Below are 15,286 nucleotides of genomic sequence, written 5' to 3' on the forward strand. Positions count from 1 at the left end.
GATTTATAAGACTCCATCTCAAAAAGTAAAAAGATTTAAAAAAAAAAAAAAAAAAAAAAAAAAAAAGACAAGATTTTACTATGTAGTGCTAGCTGGCCTAGAACTTGCAATGTAGACTAGGATGGCCTTGAAATAACAGAGATCTGCCTGCTCTTCTCTCAAGTCTCTCAAGTACTAGGCTTAAAGATGCGTGCCACAACACCTGGCTAAAATAAAATCTAAAAACTTTAAAATAGCTATGACAAAGATCAAGACTGTCAGGATAGGCACTTTTTATGGACCTAAATCAACGAAGTGTTCTGAGGAAACATTAAGCTCTCTAAACTCTTGTCAATACATCTACCATTCTATTATTGCTCTCTGGACCCTGGCTTGGTCCCTATTTCATGGCAAATAGCTGGCTTCCTGGTTCTACATCCTACCAGTGATTAAAATGATGAGCCAGAGCTACAGAATTTTAACTCACAATTATTCATCTTACCAACACTGCAGGCGGAGATTGCACACACACACACACACACACACACACACACACACACACACACGCAGGCACACATGCGTACACATACGCACATGTGTGCACACATACACACACCATATCCCATCTATGCAATAACCAAACAAAAATACGGGAAGAACTCACGAGGTAGTGATGGACAGGGCTCCATCAAAGTGCTCGTTCAGATGCCTTGAAAACTGAGAGCCCTGGAACCTGGAAGGACATCCCAGCCAACCTAAGAGCCACAAGGGTCACTCTGAGCTGGACCGTCACAGCTTGTACCCTGCATGCTCCAGAGACATAAAGTGCTAGGAAAGCTCAGAGAGGGAGATGCCCAGTACAACTCACTCACCGCAGCCAGGGTTCTGTGGTCACCAGTAGGCTTACCACCTGCAACTATGACAGAGGGAAAGCCAAACAAAGGCAGCAGGAGGAACAAAGCCAGTACTGACAAGAGTCAGGAGGAAATTCGCATGAGATTTGGAGAGCATGTGAATGCTGTCACCTACTTGTCCTGTTTTCTTTGTAGAAATGAAGACCACACGTGGGCTAAGAGGCAGTGAATGACCACTACAGCTGAATAAAATATGGGGAAATGGAAAAACAGGCAGCTGAGACCCAGGGCTGCTCTCTCATCAGTGACTTGGAGGAAATGGCTTCACAAAAGCATCAGCAGTCAGCTAGGAAGACATGGTAAATGTTCCTCTCATGTGCTATCCAAGATGGAAGATGGCTGCAGCCCATACCGCTTATTAGCCATTCTTTCCAAATAAGATTGAGGTGTATTTTTATTTTGGTAAGGGAGGGAACCAAGCAGGTTAGGACTTTACAACCAACACCTTAGTGCAGTTTGTTGAGGGTGAGTCCATCCCTTGTGGACACTGCTTCAACTCACTGAAGGTTTAAGTGACTGGAAATGAGAAGGAAATCCTGAGGTGCTGTAGTGCAGGGGCCCTCAACCTTCTCTGCGCTGACCCTTTAAGACACATCATCGGGTTGTGGTGACCCCCAACCCTAAAGTCATTTTTGTTGCTACTTCATAATCGTAATTTTGCTCTTATGAATCACAATGCAAATCTCTCGGGAGATAAGAGTTTGCCAAAGGGGTCGAGACCCACAGGTTGAGAACCACTGCTCTAGAGGCAGCAGTAAGAGTCATGTACAGTAAGTCAATAGTCTCCAAGCACCCTTTGTTTGGGGGAAGGAAGAGGGAACCAAGCAACAATCTGATCCGGAACTATGAGCGAGCGGAAGGAGAGCAGCATCAAGGTCAAAGGTGAGCAGCGGGACAACGAGCACACCGTTTGCCAGAGAAAACAGGAAGTGTCCAGTGTCAGTCAGAGGTTTATTCTACTCATGACGTAGTCATTTTCTCCACCTAAACGGACGGACTGCCACACATAGCCAGCCCACCTGATCTGTAAGACTTGATTTCACAGAGAAGTGAGTCACTTCACTGTTCTCAGCATGACTTAAACTACATTGAAATTAACTTAAAAGTTCCCTAAGGAAAAGGAAAGATAAAGAGAAAATCTACATACATACCCAGATGAGATGGCTTGCATCTGGAACCCAGACCCGCATAGGTAGAGACAAGTGGACCCCAGGGGCTGGATGGCTAGCCAGTCTACCCAAACTTTACCCTCAACATTTCATGAGACCCTGTCTCATAAACAAAGTAGACTGTGATGGAGGACAGCCCAATGCCAATCTCTGGCTTGCATGGATGAGCATATCTGCATACACACTTGTGTACACACACACACACACACACACACACACACACACACACACTCAATGAGATTTTTTAAGATCCTAGAACAAGCCAAGATTTTATATTATTTATAATCATTACAAATGACTACCACCACCTCCTCCTTCGTTCTTTTTTTTTTTTTAATAGAATAGTATTTGGTTTTACCTAGATCCTGGGCTATCTAGTCTCAGGTTCCTGGTCACCGAAGCAGTGTTGGATATGGGTTCCATTTCATAGAGTGGGCCTTAAGACATCTGGCATTCACTGGATACTCCCACAAGTTTTGTGTCACCACTGCTCTAGCATAACTTGCAGACAGAACACCACTGCCGATCCAAGAGTTAATGGCTGGTTTTATGTTTACATTAGTCTTTTGGTGGCGTGCAGAGTGCCTTCCTGCTAGAAAGGAATGGTAAAAGCCCTATGTAGGCACCAGCTCCACTTCACCATATTCAATGAGTTGTGTAGGTGTTGTCTTCAGCAACAGGGCCTTGCTGTCAGTTTGTGGAGAACTACTTACAGTCTTGCCAACAGCCTGGGTTGTTTCAGGATTTCCATGAGACCCCCTTCAGCCAATTAGATGTAACCCAGTCCTGGCACTGGAAGCTTCATTTGGTGACAAGATGGCCTAGTTGGATCTCTGTCTCCACAATTATTTGATGATTTCAGTTAGACAGCCTTCATACGCGTATACATTTTAGGAAGCCTCTGTATTATACTACCTCTAAAAGGGACCTTGATTTTAGCTGTCTCTTCCTGTATTCCTTCCTTCATCCTCCTCTTCCCTTCTCCTTCTATTCCAGTCGGCAAATCCATTCATAACTATCTATTCTAGCTCCCTTTCCTAGGGAGAGCTTTCAGCGCCTCTGGTCCCAACCTTACTCTATACCTTACCTCTGGTTCTATGGACCATAGCTTGGTTGTCACTGACTTAACAGCTAGCATCCATATACAAGCAGAGACATGCCATATTTCTCTTTCTAGGTTACCTCACTCAGGATGATTTTTCTCTCGTTCCATCCATTTACCTGTGAATTTCATGATTTCATTTTTTAAAATGGTTGAGTAATATTCCATTGTATAGATGTACCATACCTTCTTTATCCATTCTTCTGTTGAGAGGCATCTAGGTTGCTTCCAATTTCTGGCTAATATAAATAGAGCAGAAATGAACATGGTTGAGCAAGTGTCTCCGTGGATGGATGAAGCATCCTTGGGGTATATGGCCAAGAGTGGTAAAACAGGATCTTGAGGGAGATGCAATTTCCATCTTCCTGAAAAACTGCCACACTGATTTCTGTAATGACTGTACAAGTTTGCACTACAACCTGCAAAGGATGAGTGTCTCCGTCACTTTACATCCTTGCCAGCACGAGCTGCCACTTGTTTTATTGATTGGTGGGTGTAAGCTGAAATCTGAGAGTATATTTGATTTGCATTTTCCTGATGGATTAAAAAAAACAAATCAACCCAAAAATACCTATGTAGCAATAAAATGACTCTTAATGTCATTTTACTATAATCACAGATCAGTGCCTTACTCAGCCATCATCAGAGAGGCTTCCTCCTGCAGCTGATGGAAAAAAAACAAAACAGAGACACACAGCTAGATATTATGCAAGAGAATGAGAGACTTTGGATCAGCCATAAATGAGGTGTCTCCATCAAATCCTTCCCCTCAGGGCTCAGGAACCCTGGAGAAAGAAGAAAACAAGGCTCTCTAGAACACAAGCAAAGCACACATGAACTCACCGAGACTGAGGCAGCAAGCATAGCACCTGCACAGGGTCGCAAGCTTCCAGCTTAGTGTTTTTGTGGGATTCTGGAGTAGGATGTTGAGTGAATGTCTGCTTATTATGCCTTCTCTTGGGTTCTTGTCTGTCTGTTTTGTCCAATTCCAATGTATTAGTTTATCTTATTATATTTTATTATCCCTTGGAAGTCTGTTTATTTTTTAATGAGAGACAGAAAGGGGGTAGATCCAGATGGAAGGGGAGGTAGGGAGGAGCTGTGGTCGAGGGAGAGGAAGCCATAACCTGGATATATTATGTAAGAAAAAAGAATCACTGCCTGGGGGTGGTGGTGGACACCTTTAATCCCAGCACTCGGGAAGCAGAGGTAGGCGAATCTCTGAGTCTAAGGCCAGCTTGGTCTACAGAGTGAGTTTGCCAGGGCAGCCAGGGCTACACAGAGAAACCCTATCTCAAAAAAAAAAAAAAAAAATCACTCTTAACAAAAGGAAAACACCAATAAATACCTACTAATTTTTTAAAAAGAAGGCCATGATTTACAACAGAAAATAATTTTTATAGCTTTAAGAATTAAAACAAAAAAATCCTGAGTGCTTGCCTGTATGTATGCACACCAAATCAATGCCTGGTATGTGAGGAGGTCAAAAGAGGGCATCACCCGCCCTGGAGCTGGAGTTATAGATGACTGTGAGCCACCAGGAGGGTGCTGGGAACCAAATCCAGGTCATGTGCAACGAACTCTTAACTGCTGAGCCCCTTCTTCAGCTCCTAATTTTAAGCACATCACCAATATCATATGTCTTCTGCATTGAAAACCTGTTTTGCTTGAAGATGCATACAGAAAAACAAAAAACAAAAACAAAACAACAACAAAGAAAATCCCCCAAAGGCAAACACACAGGGACACTTGAATGACTGACATGCAGGCACTTAGTTGAAAGATCCTCCTTTAGGCTAAAAGAACAAAACATGGCAGCCACAGCACTAGGGTTCAGGGGTTCACCACCGCACTGACACTCTCGTCCTCAGTGTTTCCAAGTGTGCTTTGGTCTGTGAAGATCACAGCTCGCCTCTAGAGAATGAGAACTCTTCTGGAACACAGTCAATGTGGAAACATCTATAGAGTGAATGCACAACAGCCTTCAGCACAGAACCAGAGCTGCATAGAAAATCATTTGACCCAGCTGGCACCCTAACACTTACCAGGCAGGTAGGAGTTGAAGTTGATGTCGGTTTGTGTGGGAGGGGTCTATGGCAGCTGTCTTGTAATCCCAGGATCTGGAAGAAGATGCTCAACATCTCGATTGCCTTTTAATGACAACACTAACACTGAAGCCAGGCATGGGAGCTCATTTCTTTAACCCTGTACTCAGCAGACTAAAGGCAGGAGCATCAAGAGTTAGGACCTGGGCGCCACACTGTCTCAAAAACACCAAAATGTATAAAGTGTCATTCCTCACAGAAATAGAGGGAGGCGACACTCAACCCACATGGGGTGTGGAAATATTTCTTTTATCAAGCAGATGATATGTTCTATCGATAGCTTGTAAGCCACTTTTGTAATCTGTCTTTCAGCTGAGAAAACAATGCACTCCTTACATCATATCTGAAAAGGGATCTCCAGGCAACGTAGCTATCTTTCAAATTTCAAACTCCCCTGTTAGCCATTATAAATAATTTCAAATGTCTCATTCTTGGCTTTGATTTGCACCAAACCCTGGACAAGCATGCAGCAAAGTTGCAATTCCAGCATATTGCTGTCCCTCATGAGGTACTTCAACAGTCTATCCTCCCTTCCCTTCAGGACACCATCATCCATAGGAGCTAGGTCTCCCCCAGATCAAGCTGCGTTTATGCTACGTGGAGGAAGTGCAAACTCTAGGCTATGTCACTACCTCCTGCAGGCTTTGCTGGGTGCTGGGCCTGTGCTTGCTGATCTGCTCAGTGTGCTGTGCTCTGTACCCACTCTAGTGGTCTGACTGAAAAGATTTCCTCCAGAGTTTATCGATTGTTTAAAGTACACCCTGTGTATCCCCGCCACCCGCCCGAATGGTGCTGTTTGGAGAAACTTGGGAGGTGAAGCGGCCTTGTCGGAAGACGTGTGTCACTGGAGGTGGGCTTTGGGAGCTTTGAGGGTGTGTCCTACTCCCAGTTCTCTCTCTCAGCTTCCTGCTTGTGGGTCAAGGTGTGAGCTCTCAGCTTGTTGCACCAGCCACGAACATGGCTGCCATTTGCCCTCCCACGATGAACTTTCACCCCTCTGGAACCACAGCCTGAATAACAGTGAAGCACTGGTAAGTTGCCTTGGTCATGTTGTTTCATCACAGCACTAGCAGAGTAGCCAAGCACCTGTCTTCTTGGTCAAGATGTGGCAGATAATGAACCCATGAAGCCTTGGTGCTGGACAGACACACTCAAGGCCTCTCGAGCTTATATTCACAGGGTGGACTTTAGAGTGGTGGGGCGGTGAGAGGCTCAGCACACAACCTGAGTCGTCTGTAGAAGGAGAGAACAGGCCCCTGCAGGTTGTCCTCTGAGAGCCACAAAATAAGAAGGTAAATAAGTAAATATGATTAAATAAAGAAAGAAGTAAATAAATAAAAAGGAGGAAAAGAAATGGCTTGAAATGTGGAGTTGTTTTTGAAATCATTTTCTTACTCAGTCACCACTGACCTAACATGCTGAAGAAAACTACAGCTTTATTTCTTTTGACCAAACACCTGGAGTTGTTAAGAAGTTAAAGCAGAGAAGAAAGAAAACACAAATCCAGTATGTTTTTTTAAACCAGATTTAAGATTTTTTTTTAATTCAAATTGACCCAAAGCAAAACTTACATTACAAAGAAAGAACAGAATATATTATGATACAACACACTGGGAGTTACATGAAAGCTAAATTTGTGGGCAAACAGACTCATCCCAATCCCGCCCTGGGCTAATGAGTGCTTCAGTAGGGAAGTTAGGAACTTTCACACGGTCCACTCTGGTCATTAAGCCACGCGTTTCTGGTGTCTTATGAAGGTGTGAGTCTGACAGGTCATGCTAGACTCACCCCGCCGCCCCCCATGCTCCAAAAGTGCCTCTTACCACTGCCAGGATGCTGACTTCTACAGAGGAAACACTGTTCCAAGCATGACTGATGGAGAATTAAAAACAAAAAAGCAAAAAGCCCAAACAATCAAGTCATCCAGACTAATGAGTGGGGGTTGTTCTGTAGTAAATAGTTTAGAAATATGGGAATTAAATAATCTAAAAAGACATTCTTCCTCTGCTGTACATTTATAAACACAAATATTTACAAAGAAACACCCTTGTTTTCAAAAGATGAGGTTTGCAGTTCATTAATGATCATAATCTTTTATGACGGGTTTCTTTGGTGTAGTTGCCAAATGCATTTTATAAAGTTTTAGTGATAGGCTTAAATTAAAAAAAAAAAAAAAAACCCACAAAAGAATCAATGGTGAATTCTGAGTCAAGAGTCTGGAAAAGCCAATATGCCAAGTTTTTGAAAACCTTGTTTTTCCTTTCTCATGGGCACAAAATGCTTCTCTGATAACCAAAGTCAAGCGGAGACCTGCATGTTCATCATGATCACATTAGCGACTGTACAGCATTTCAGTTACCACTAGATACAGTATATGACTGGGGCTCAATTAATAAACAAAGGACATTCATTTAAGCTTCCAGATAAATCACACCTCAAACAATAAATAATGGAATTATACACGTCTTCATTAAATAGAATTTTCAATTCCAGGAAGAGCGCTCATCATTCTTTTTTTCCCCCCTCTGAAGTCACAGCAGCACACAGCACAAAAAATTTGCCTTAATATGATCTTTTTACTTGGAATTCCCTGATTCAATTTCAGTGGCTTAGTTCAGAACCCTCTGAATGGCTGAGGAATGAATGTCGTTTTAAACTTACTAAATAAATTAATACACACACATGAGTCCTGTGCAATTGGACACTAACATGGCAGCTCAGAGTGCAGGCTCCAGGCTCTTTCCCACCACATCCCATGTTGGGCTTGGGGTTCTGACAGAAGTTATACTTAAGTAATTTCTGGCTGTTAAGGAGTCTCCAGCCTTGACCTGGGTCCTGAATAAAGAATGAGAACACAGCTCTGCAGCTGTTTTCACAGGGCACTCTCCATGGAGATAACCTTTCAGACAAGGTCACAACACCCATCCCCATCATCTGTGTTCCCAGCTACTCTGGGATCAGGTGGAGGCCTGGCTACATGTTCCCATGCTCGCTGAAGGAGTCTATGGGCTGCATCAGTGAGTCCCTGAATCATCCCTCTTGCTGAAGTTGTCTGTTTCGGAATCCATCCATGTGCTATGTAGGCACATACAGATCCCACGCTCTCATGTCACAGCGACTCTGCAGCCAAGAGGACAAACTCTGGGCTTAAGAAAACATTACTGCTGGCTTGAACTCGGTGAGCCTAATTCTGCTTAATTACGCTTTGAGGTAAAAGCATTTATGTACTATGCTCTCAAACTGATGATTCTGAAAAGAGAAGGAAGCCCTTACCTTGCAAACTTCTGGTAGCAAATTTAGTAACAGTTTATAAATGTTTAAAGATTTTGTTGCAGCACTAAGGATGGCATTGGGGCACCTGAAAAGGCTTTCCTCAAACTAACCCCATGATGAAGGGAGCAGTGATGCCTAGTGCCTACAGACCTTCCCCCTTGCTCCTCACACTGACCTCACCACAGCCGGGTCTATCTTGCATATACTTGTCAAATCAACCCAGAAAATAAAATATTTGTCTTGAAGAGCTTTACTACCCTTCAAAATAGACAGGAGATATTTAATTAGCATATTAGCAATTATCCAGGCTCACAAAAGAGTGCCCATTAGAAACTTTACCCTTTAAAAAAAATATATATTATCAGGAAGGAAAAAAACCCACCATAAGACTACCCCAAATCATTCAATCATTAAAATCAAATGCTTTAGCAAGAATGTGGGCTATTCCTAGGGAACACTGTATCACCAGGGTATGAAATTTGTTCTTTAAAGTGAAATAAAATACAAAGCTTAAAACGGAAGTTGAGGTGACACACCGTTTGTCTGCAGTGGCGGTTACTGCTCTGAGGGGCATGAAGAAGCTGGCTGAGGAATGCGAAGAGTGAACCATTGAGAGACTACACCAAGAGAGAGTTGCACAAGAGGCACTGTTTTAAAAAACATATTACACTGGCTTTAAGAAGTTAATTCCCTTCCCCATTAATTTTGTTTTAAAATCACAATTCAATGAGAGAGAGAGAGAGAGAGAGAGAGAGAGAGAGAGAGAGAGAGAGGAGTTGAAACACAATGTCTCAGGGTAGTGTCCTACAGTTGTTAACAAAAATAATTTAAAAATAAGTGCACACCAAAAGGAAGCAGAGGTACTGGGTTTTTCTTCATTGGAAAGCTACATTAATTAGAAGGGAAAAAGAATTTTTAAACAGCTAATCTGTACTCATTAAAAATGAGTGAGGTGACAGCATTACCATACATTTCTTCACAGGGAATTTTCCCGCGCCACCCGGGGTCTACCAGGGGAGCCTGAGACCTCCAGACGTCACCAAGCGTTCGTTCTATTGGTTTCTAGTACCTTGTTCACCAATGGAACTGGAGCATCGAAAGGGAAAGTTCTCTGCTTCACACCTGCCTGTGTTTTTGCATTTATGAAAAACAATTTTTCTAAATGCAGTATTGTATAGAAAGGCTTGGACCTCATAGACTTGGACCAAGAAACCAAATTAAGACCTTCAAGCATGTGGTGTGTGTGTGTGTGTGTGTGTGTGTGTGTGTGTTCATATACATATATATATATACTTATATATATATAAAATCCCTCCCTTAAAATGAAAACCAAACAAACAAAAAACCTAAAAGTGTATACCTGCTTTCTGACTTGACCACAAATCAGAAATTGCATAGGATATACTTTGGGCAAGGCCCGAAGCCTTTAAGTATCTGGAATAACTCTTAATCGTGCTCACGGGCCAGGCGCATCAGATATCATCAAATCTGTGTTTTAAGTAGTCCTTCATGACCTTGGCAATCGGCAGTTCATCAAGCAGCTTCAGGTTTTGAAGGCCTATACATTGTCGAATTTTAATTCGGCACAGGTCCTGGAGGGTTCTGGGTTGTCCTAAAATGATGGGGGGGGGGGGGGGGGGGAAGGAAGAAAGAAAGAAAGAAAAGGTTACAAAAGTGCAAAGCATTGAAGAGGGAGGGCCTTTGATGTCAACGAAAACACTGTTTTCCGAGGAAGTGCGTGCTATGGGCTTGAATGTTGAACTGACTGAAACTCAAGCGTCCTCGGTATCTACCCGTGGTGCCTCACCCACTCGGCCTTTTCCAAAGCCCTTGGCAAGGTGGTAGTGTAATGGTCTGCGTAGGGAGTGACCCTGTGAGGCACATGGTTAGGATGTTTCCTGCCTAGATGATGGTTCTGTTTTGGCTTTGGTGAATGCTGCGGCGGCTCTAGGAGGGGCTTAGCTTCAAGTCAACAGCAGCAGGGCCTTGGGAGTTTATTATTCCTGGATCACTTCCTGTTTGCTCTTTATCTGTGGTGATAGGAACAGCCTCCGCTGCCACAACTTGGCTTCCTGTCTTGTTTCCTCTTCTCTATCTACTACGACAGGAACAGCCTCCACTGCCATGACACTTGGGGCCAGTTAACTGTGGATGGAACCCTCTGAGACCATGGCCCAAAAGGATCTCTCTCTCCTCTTTTAAGTCATCTATGCTGGGTAATTGGGTCGCTCTGACAGACAAGCAACTAGATGCCTCCATCTCTGCTTTACAGATAATAATAAGGTCCTCAGGAGGAGAGGTGTAAGTATAGCGGCAGCTGTTGGGCAACCACCTGTTGCTCAGGATCAGACTAAAGAGTCTCTCTGATTCCAAGCCTGATATTCTTTCTACTATGAATCAACAAAGAACTGTGGGTCTGTCCTGATGACACTCTAACATAAAGGCGTGCTTCCATGAGCAAATGGTTTCTCTGGGCCTCAGCTTCTCCACAAAAGCAGCATGGATTGCCTGAGATGCTGCTATCTATGGCAGACTGTTTTGACTCTGAGGCTGGGATACTGGAGCCCTGACACTTAGCGCCATTTCCACAGAGCTTTGCAAATGATGCCTGCTTGCCTAGTCACTGTCATTAGGGCCGAGCAGAAGCCTGCAGACGGGATGAGAGCTGGGTGGTCCGGCAAGCAAGGAGGTTTGAAAGGCACCTGAAGCCAGTCTGAATTGCTACCTTACTTCATAATCCACACCCTGATCACCGGCCAGTAGCCACTGCTGTCAACGAATCCAAAATGGAAGCAATAAGATCCAAGTTCTTTTTCTCTCAACAATTTTGTTTTATGCCTCAACAGTACTGATCATTGCCAGCACTAGCGAAACTTCTTCAACAATGCTGCAGTGGGTGTCTGGAGTCACACGGGACACGATAGTATGAAAAGGCTACCCCACAGTCAATGTCTGCTGCTCCATGTACAGTAGAAGCTCCTGATATGTATGGAGCCCTTTAATCCTTTTACAAGTGAGGTGTATGTGGCACCGCTCCATTTAACTGGCAGCCTCAGAGAGATTACGCAAATGCTCCAACAGCCAAGGAGATAGTGTAGTCCAGGGGCTAGCAAACATTTAGTTTCAAATCCCATAATGTTTTAAAAAATTACTGATATGAAAGAACTTTGATGTGGGAAGTATCTACGGTGATAACCGTATCAGACATTACAACAGAAACTTCATTTAAAAGTAATTAAAGCAAACCAATTACATACTAAGATGGACAACATACAACAGAAACTATGTTTTCCAAAATGAAGTAAGATGGCAGGATGGGACTAGTACCCCGCAACTGTTGGCCGCTCTCTCCCTGCACAGCTCTACAGAGGAGGGCTGCGCCTCCTGTGCACAGCTGCATCCAGTCTGCTGAAATCAGAGCCACACCGTGCAGTCTCAGGAGAGAAGGAAAGGGAAGGGGGCTGATAACACCACACGCTATGAGATCACTCCAACCTCACGGCGTCCCTGGGAGGGCCGCAGGCTGACCCTGGATAAGCACTGCTGTCCCGAGTACTTTATCTCTTACTTGCGCTGCTTTTATAGTGATAATGCAAAATTAAGTAACTTTTCCTAAGTGAAAAGAGTATCGTAAGACTTAGACCTCCTGGTTTAGCAATGGCGTTCAGCAGTACACCATTTCCCTAGTGAGCGCAAGGCCTCCAGCTTCAATTCCCAGTGCTCCAAAGTAGGAAGGAAAAGTAAGCCTTGAGACTTGCTGTGGAAGGCCTGTCTGAACACATGCTTCCCAAGGGTAGCTCTCCTAGGAGGCACAGCACACCAGTGGCTGGAGATGCCCTGATCATTAGTACTGAACTGAGCTCCCCTAACATTTAACCATTTAAGACAACACTCCACTAAGTTATTTGTTTTCTCCACACTGTTTCTGGAGCAGTTTGACTGGGGATCACTTGCAGAACAGGTCATTAACTCAGTGGCTAGTGAGTTAGCATTGTGGGCACCAGGAGCTCAGTCAGGACCGTCCAGGCCTAAGTAGATTGGAATGCTTTTCTGTTTGTTTTCTTCTTCTCCTCCTCCTCCTCTTCTTCTTTTTCTTCTTCTTCCTCCTCCTCCTTCTTAAGCAACATGCCACACATGGAATCCTTTAATATTTTGGAAGAATGTGGTCTTTAAAAAAAAATTTTTTTTAACCACATGTAACTCCTAACTACAAAATTACCTTGAGCGATAAGAGCATATTGAGGTGGATCCTGGAGGCAGAATGTACAGGCGTGGCTCCTGGCCCTGCCACTCACCACTCACATGGTCTATGCCGAGGTGTTTAGCCTGCTGCCTTAGTTTCCTCTTAAAAGCACCTGCCTAAAAGGTCTTATAAGAATTAAAAACATTCATTGTGGCAAAGTGTTGAGAAGAGTGCTAAGCAACATGGAAATAACTGGAAAAATTCTAAACACTTGTAGGGGTAATATTTCTTCTCAATTCCAGGAAACTAGAAGGCCATCCTTGGAAGGTGGTCTTCATCTTCCTACTGTGAAGATGGTAAAATCAAACCAAACCAAACCAAACCAAAAAACCCAAGATGGCTGGATAGGAACAAGCAGTGCCCACTAGCAGGGGACAGTTGAGCTAATTGCTGGAGGTCACTGTATGACTTTAAAGGGCTTGAATACAGACTTTTACTGTAGAAACAGATGTGTATGGGGGAAGGTGCTCACACTAAGAAACGAACTTGGCTGGCTCACCAGCGTAGGGCGCCAACAGCAGGCTAATACTGAAGCCGGCAGGGGCGGCTCAGTTTACTGTTGCTCTACAGACAGCTTGGGAGTCACTCTTCAGAAGATCATCTTGGGACTAGGAGATTATGATTACAAGATGAATTCTTATTTCTTGTCCATGGCCTGCATTAAAGCACCTAAGCATCCTGAGCACCTAAGGTATACTTAGCAACGCAGGGTCCAAAGAATAGAGGGACAAAGAAGAGAAGGAATGAAGAGCAGAGGGAAAAAAGGGAAGAAAAGAACTGGGGTGGAGAGGGGGGAATCAACAGAAATGCGCACACACACATACACACACCAGGCACAGCAGGAAATGAGTAAGTACTGCTCTGCTCCGCTGCTGGGAGCTCCCCACAGACTGCAAGGTATGGAGTTATAGACACTGGACGATGCAGCCAGAACTGCGAGGGGCTTGGGCTAACACACTACAATGGGATTACTCAATAGTTCAAAGGGTCAGTCTTTCCAAGCTGTGGAGAAGCCTATCATTACCTATAACTTTGTTGGCACAACCCATAGGAAATCTGCATAAATAAAAAGCCCTGGCAAGGGTGTAACTTAGAAAATTTACTGTCCCAAAGCACCCCTCCTCTCTTGTGCCTTTTGTGAGAGGGGCCTAATTAATTTCTTGGGATAAAGTTATCTGGACTTGGGGACTAGAGAGATGGCTCTGCTGTTAAAAGAGTGTGAAATGATCTTCCAGAAGACCTGAGTTCAACTCCCAGCACCTGTATCGGCTGCTCACATCTATCTGCCACCCTCCAGAGTTCCTGACGACGCCTACACTCATGGTAGACAGACACCCATACATCATTATGAATGAATCTTTAAAGTGTACTCATAAAGGCAGACACAGACCAAACAACTGACAGCCATAGCTACCCACACAGAAGATGAAGTCTAAGGCTTCTCTGTAGTGGCAGGCACAGTGGCATGGAGGGGAGTGGGCCAAGAGATAAAGAGGATGCCCCCCTCCTCAGGACTGCTACACTGTCATTTTCTGACAAGCCTTTCCATCCCCGTTATAAAATTCTACCATAAGCATTTTTAAATTTTGCCTCATTATGTAGCCCCATCTGGCCTGGTACTTACTCTATGTACCAGGCTGCTCTAGAATTCAGAGAGATCCGCTTGCCTTTGCCTCCTGAGTCCTAAGATTAAAGGCGTGTACCACCATGTCTGGCCAATCATACATTACTCTTTTGCTCTTGCGTCTAAGGTCCTCTGACTGGGACTAAGCATAAAGTGGGATGAAACCCCTTGCTTTACAGGCTGACGCTGGCTCACAGGGTATACAGAGTAGCAGCCTTCTGACAGAGGTGATTGGCTACATGTTTCCTTAAGCCACTGAGCCTTGGTGGTCTGAAGGAGTGTCCTCCATAATCTTGGGCATATGAATGCTTGGTCTCCAGTTGGGGGTACTCTTTGGGGTGGCTTACGAGGGGTGGCCTTGCTGGAAGAAGTGTGTCACTGGAGGTGGGTGCTGAGAGCTTACAGACTCTTGCCATTGCTAGTTCACTGTCTGGTGCTTGTGGCTGCCCCTTGCTGCCACCATCCCCTTGCCCTGCCATCATAGACGCTAATCTTCTGGAACTGTAAGCCCAAACAACAAGCTCTGTCTTCTATCAGCTGCCTTGGTCACAGTATTCTATCACAGTGACAGAGAAGTAACAAAGTCAAGCAAAGTGACACACGGTTTGTTTACGAATGTTAAGACATCTGTAGGTGCCAATGCTAACAGTAAGGATTATAAAAGCACTACAAAAAGTATGGAATAAAATACTTTCTAGTTAGTTAGAATACAGTGATTTATTTAAAAAGATGCTCGCTGTATTAAAGAATCTAAAATGTGGTGTTATCTGAATGACAATAGTGCATTGTTCATTTCTGAAAAGGATTCTTAGTAAGAGTAGAAACCTCTGTAAGACGCTAATGTAAATGGTCTAGTAAAATATCTCTAACTCATTAG

General features: G+C 44.0%; 1 protein-coding gene across 1 annotated transcript in view; it reads right to left on the reverse strand.

Annotated features, from left to right (window-relative positions):
* Positions 1–9,894: 9,894 nt before the first annotated feature.
* Asb7 (ankyrin repeat and SOCS box containing 7) overlaps positions 9,895–15,286 on the reverse strand; it is a 45,368-nt gene continuing 39,976 nt past the window's right edge. Inside the window, exon 6 of the mRNA XM_051148697.1 lies at positions 9,895–10,154. Within this exon, the coding sequence (XP_051004654.1) occupies positions 10,015–10,154 (140 nt within the window). The 3' untranslated portion in view covers positions 9,895–10,014. The remainder of the gene's footprint in view (positions 10,155–15,286) is intronic.

The sequence above is a fragment of the Acomys russatus genome, chromosome 7 (genome assembly GCF_903995435.1).
Source record: "Acomys russatus chromosome 7, mAcoRus1.1, whole genome shotgun sequence".
In the NCBI taxonomy this organism is placed as follows: domain Eukaryota; kingdom Metazoa; phylum Chordata; class Mammalia; order Rodentia; family Muridae; genus Acomys; species Acomys russatus.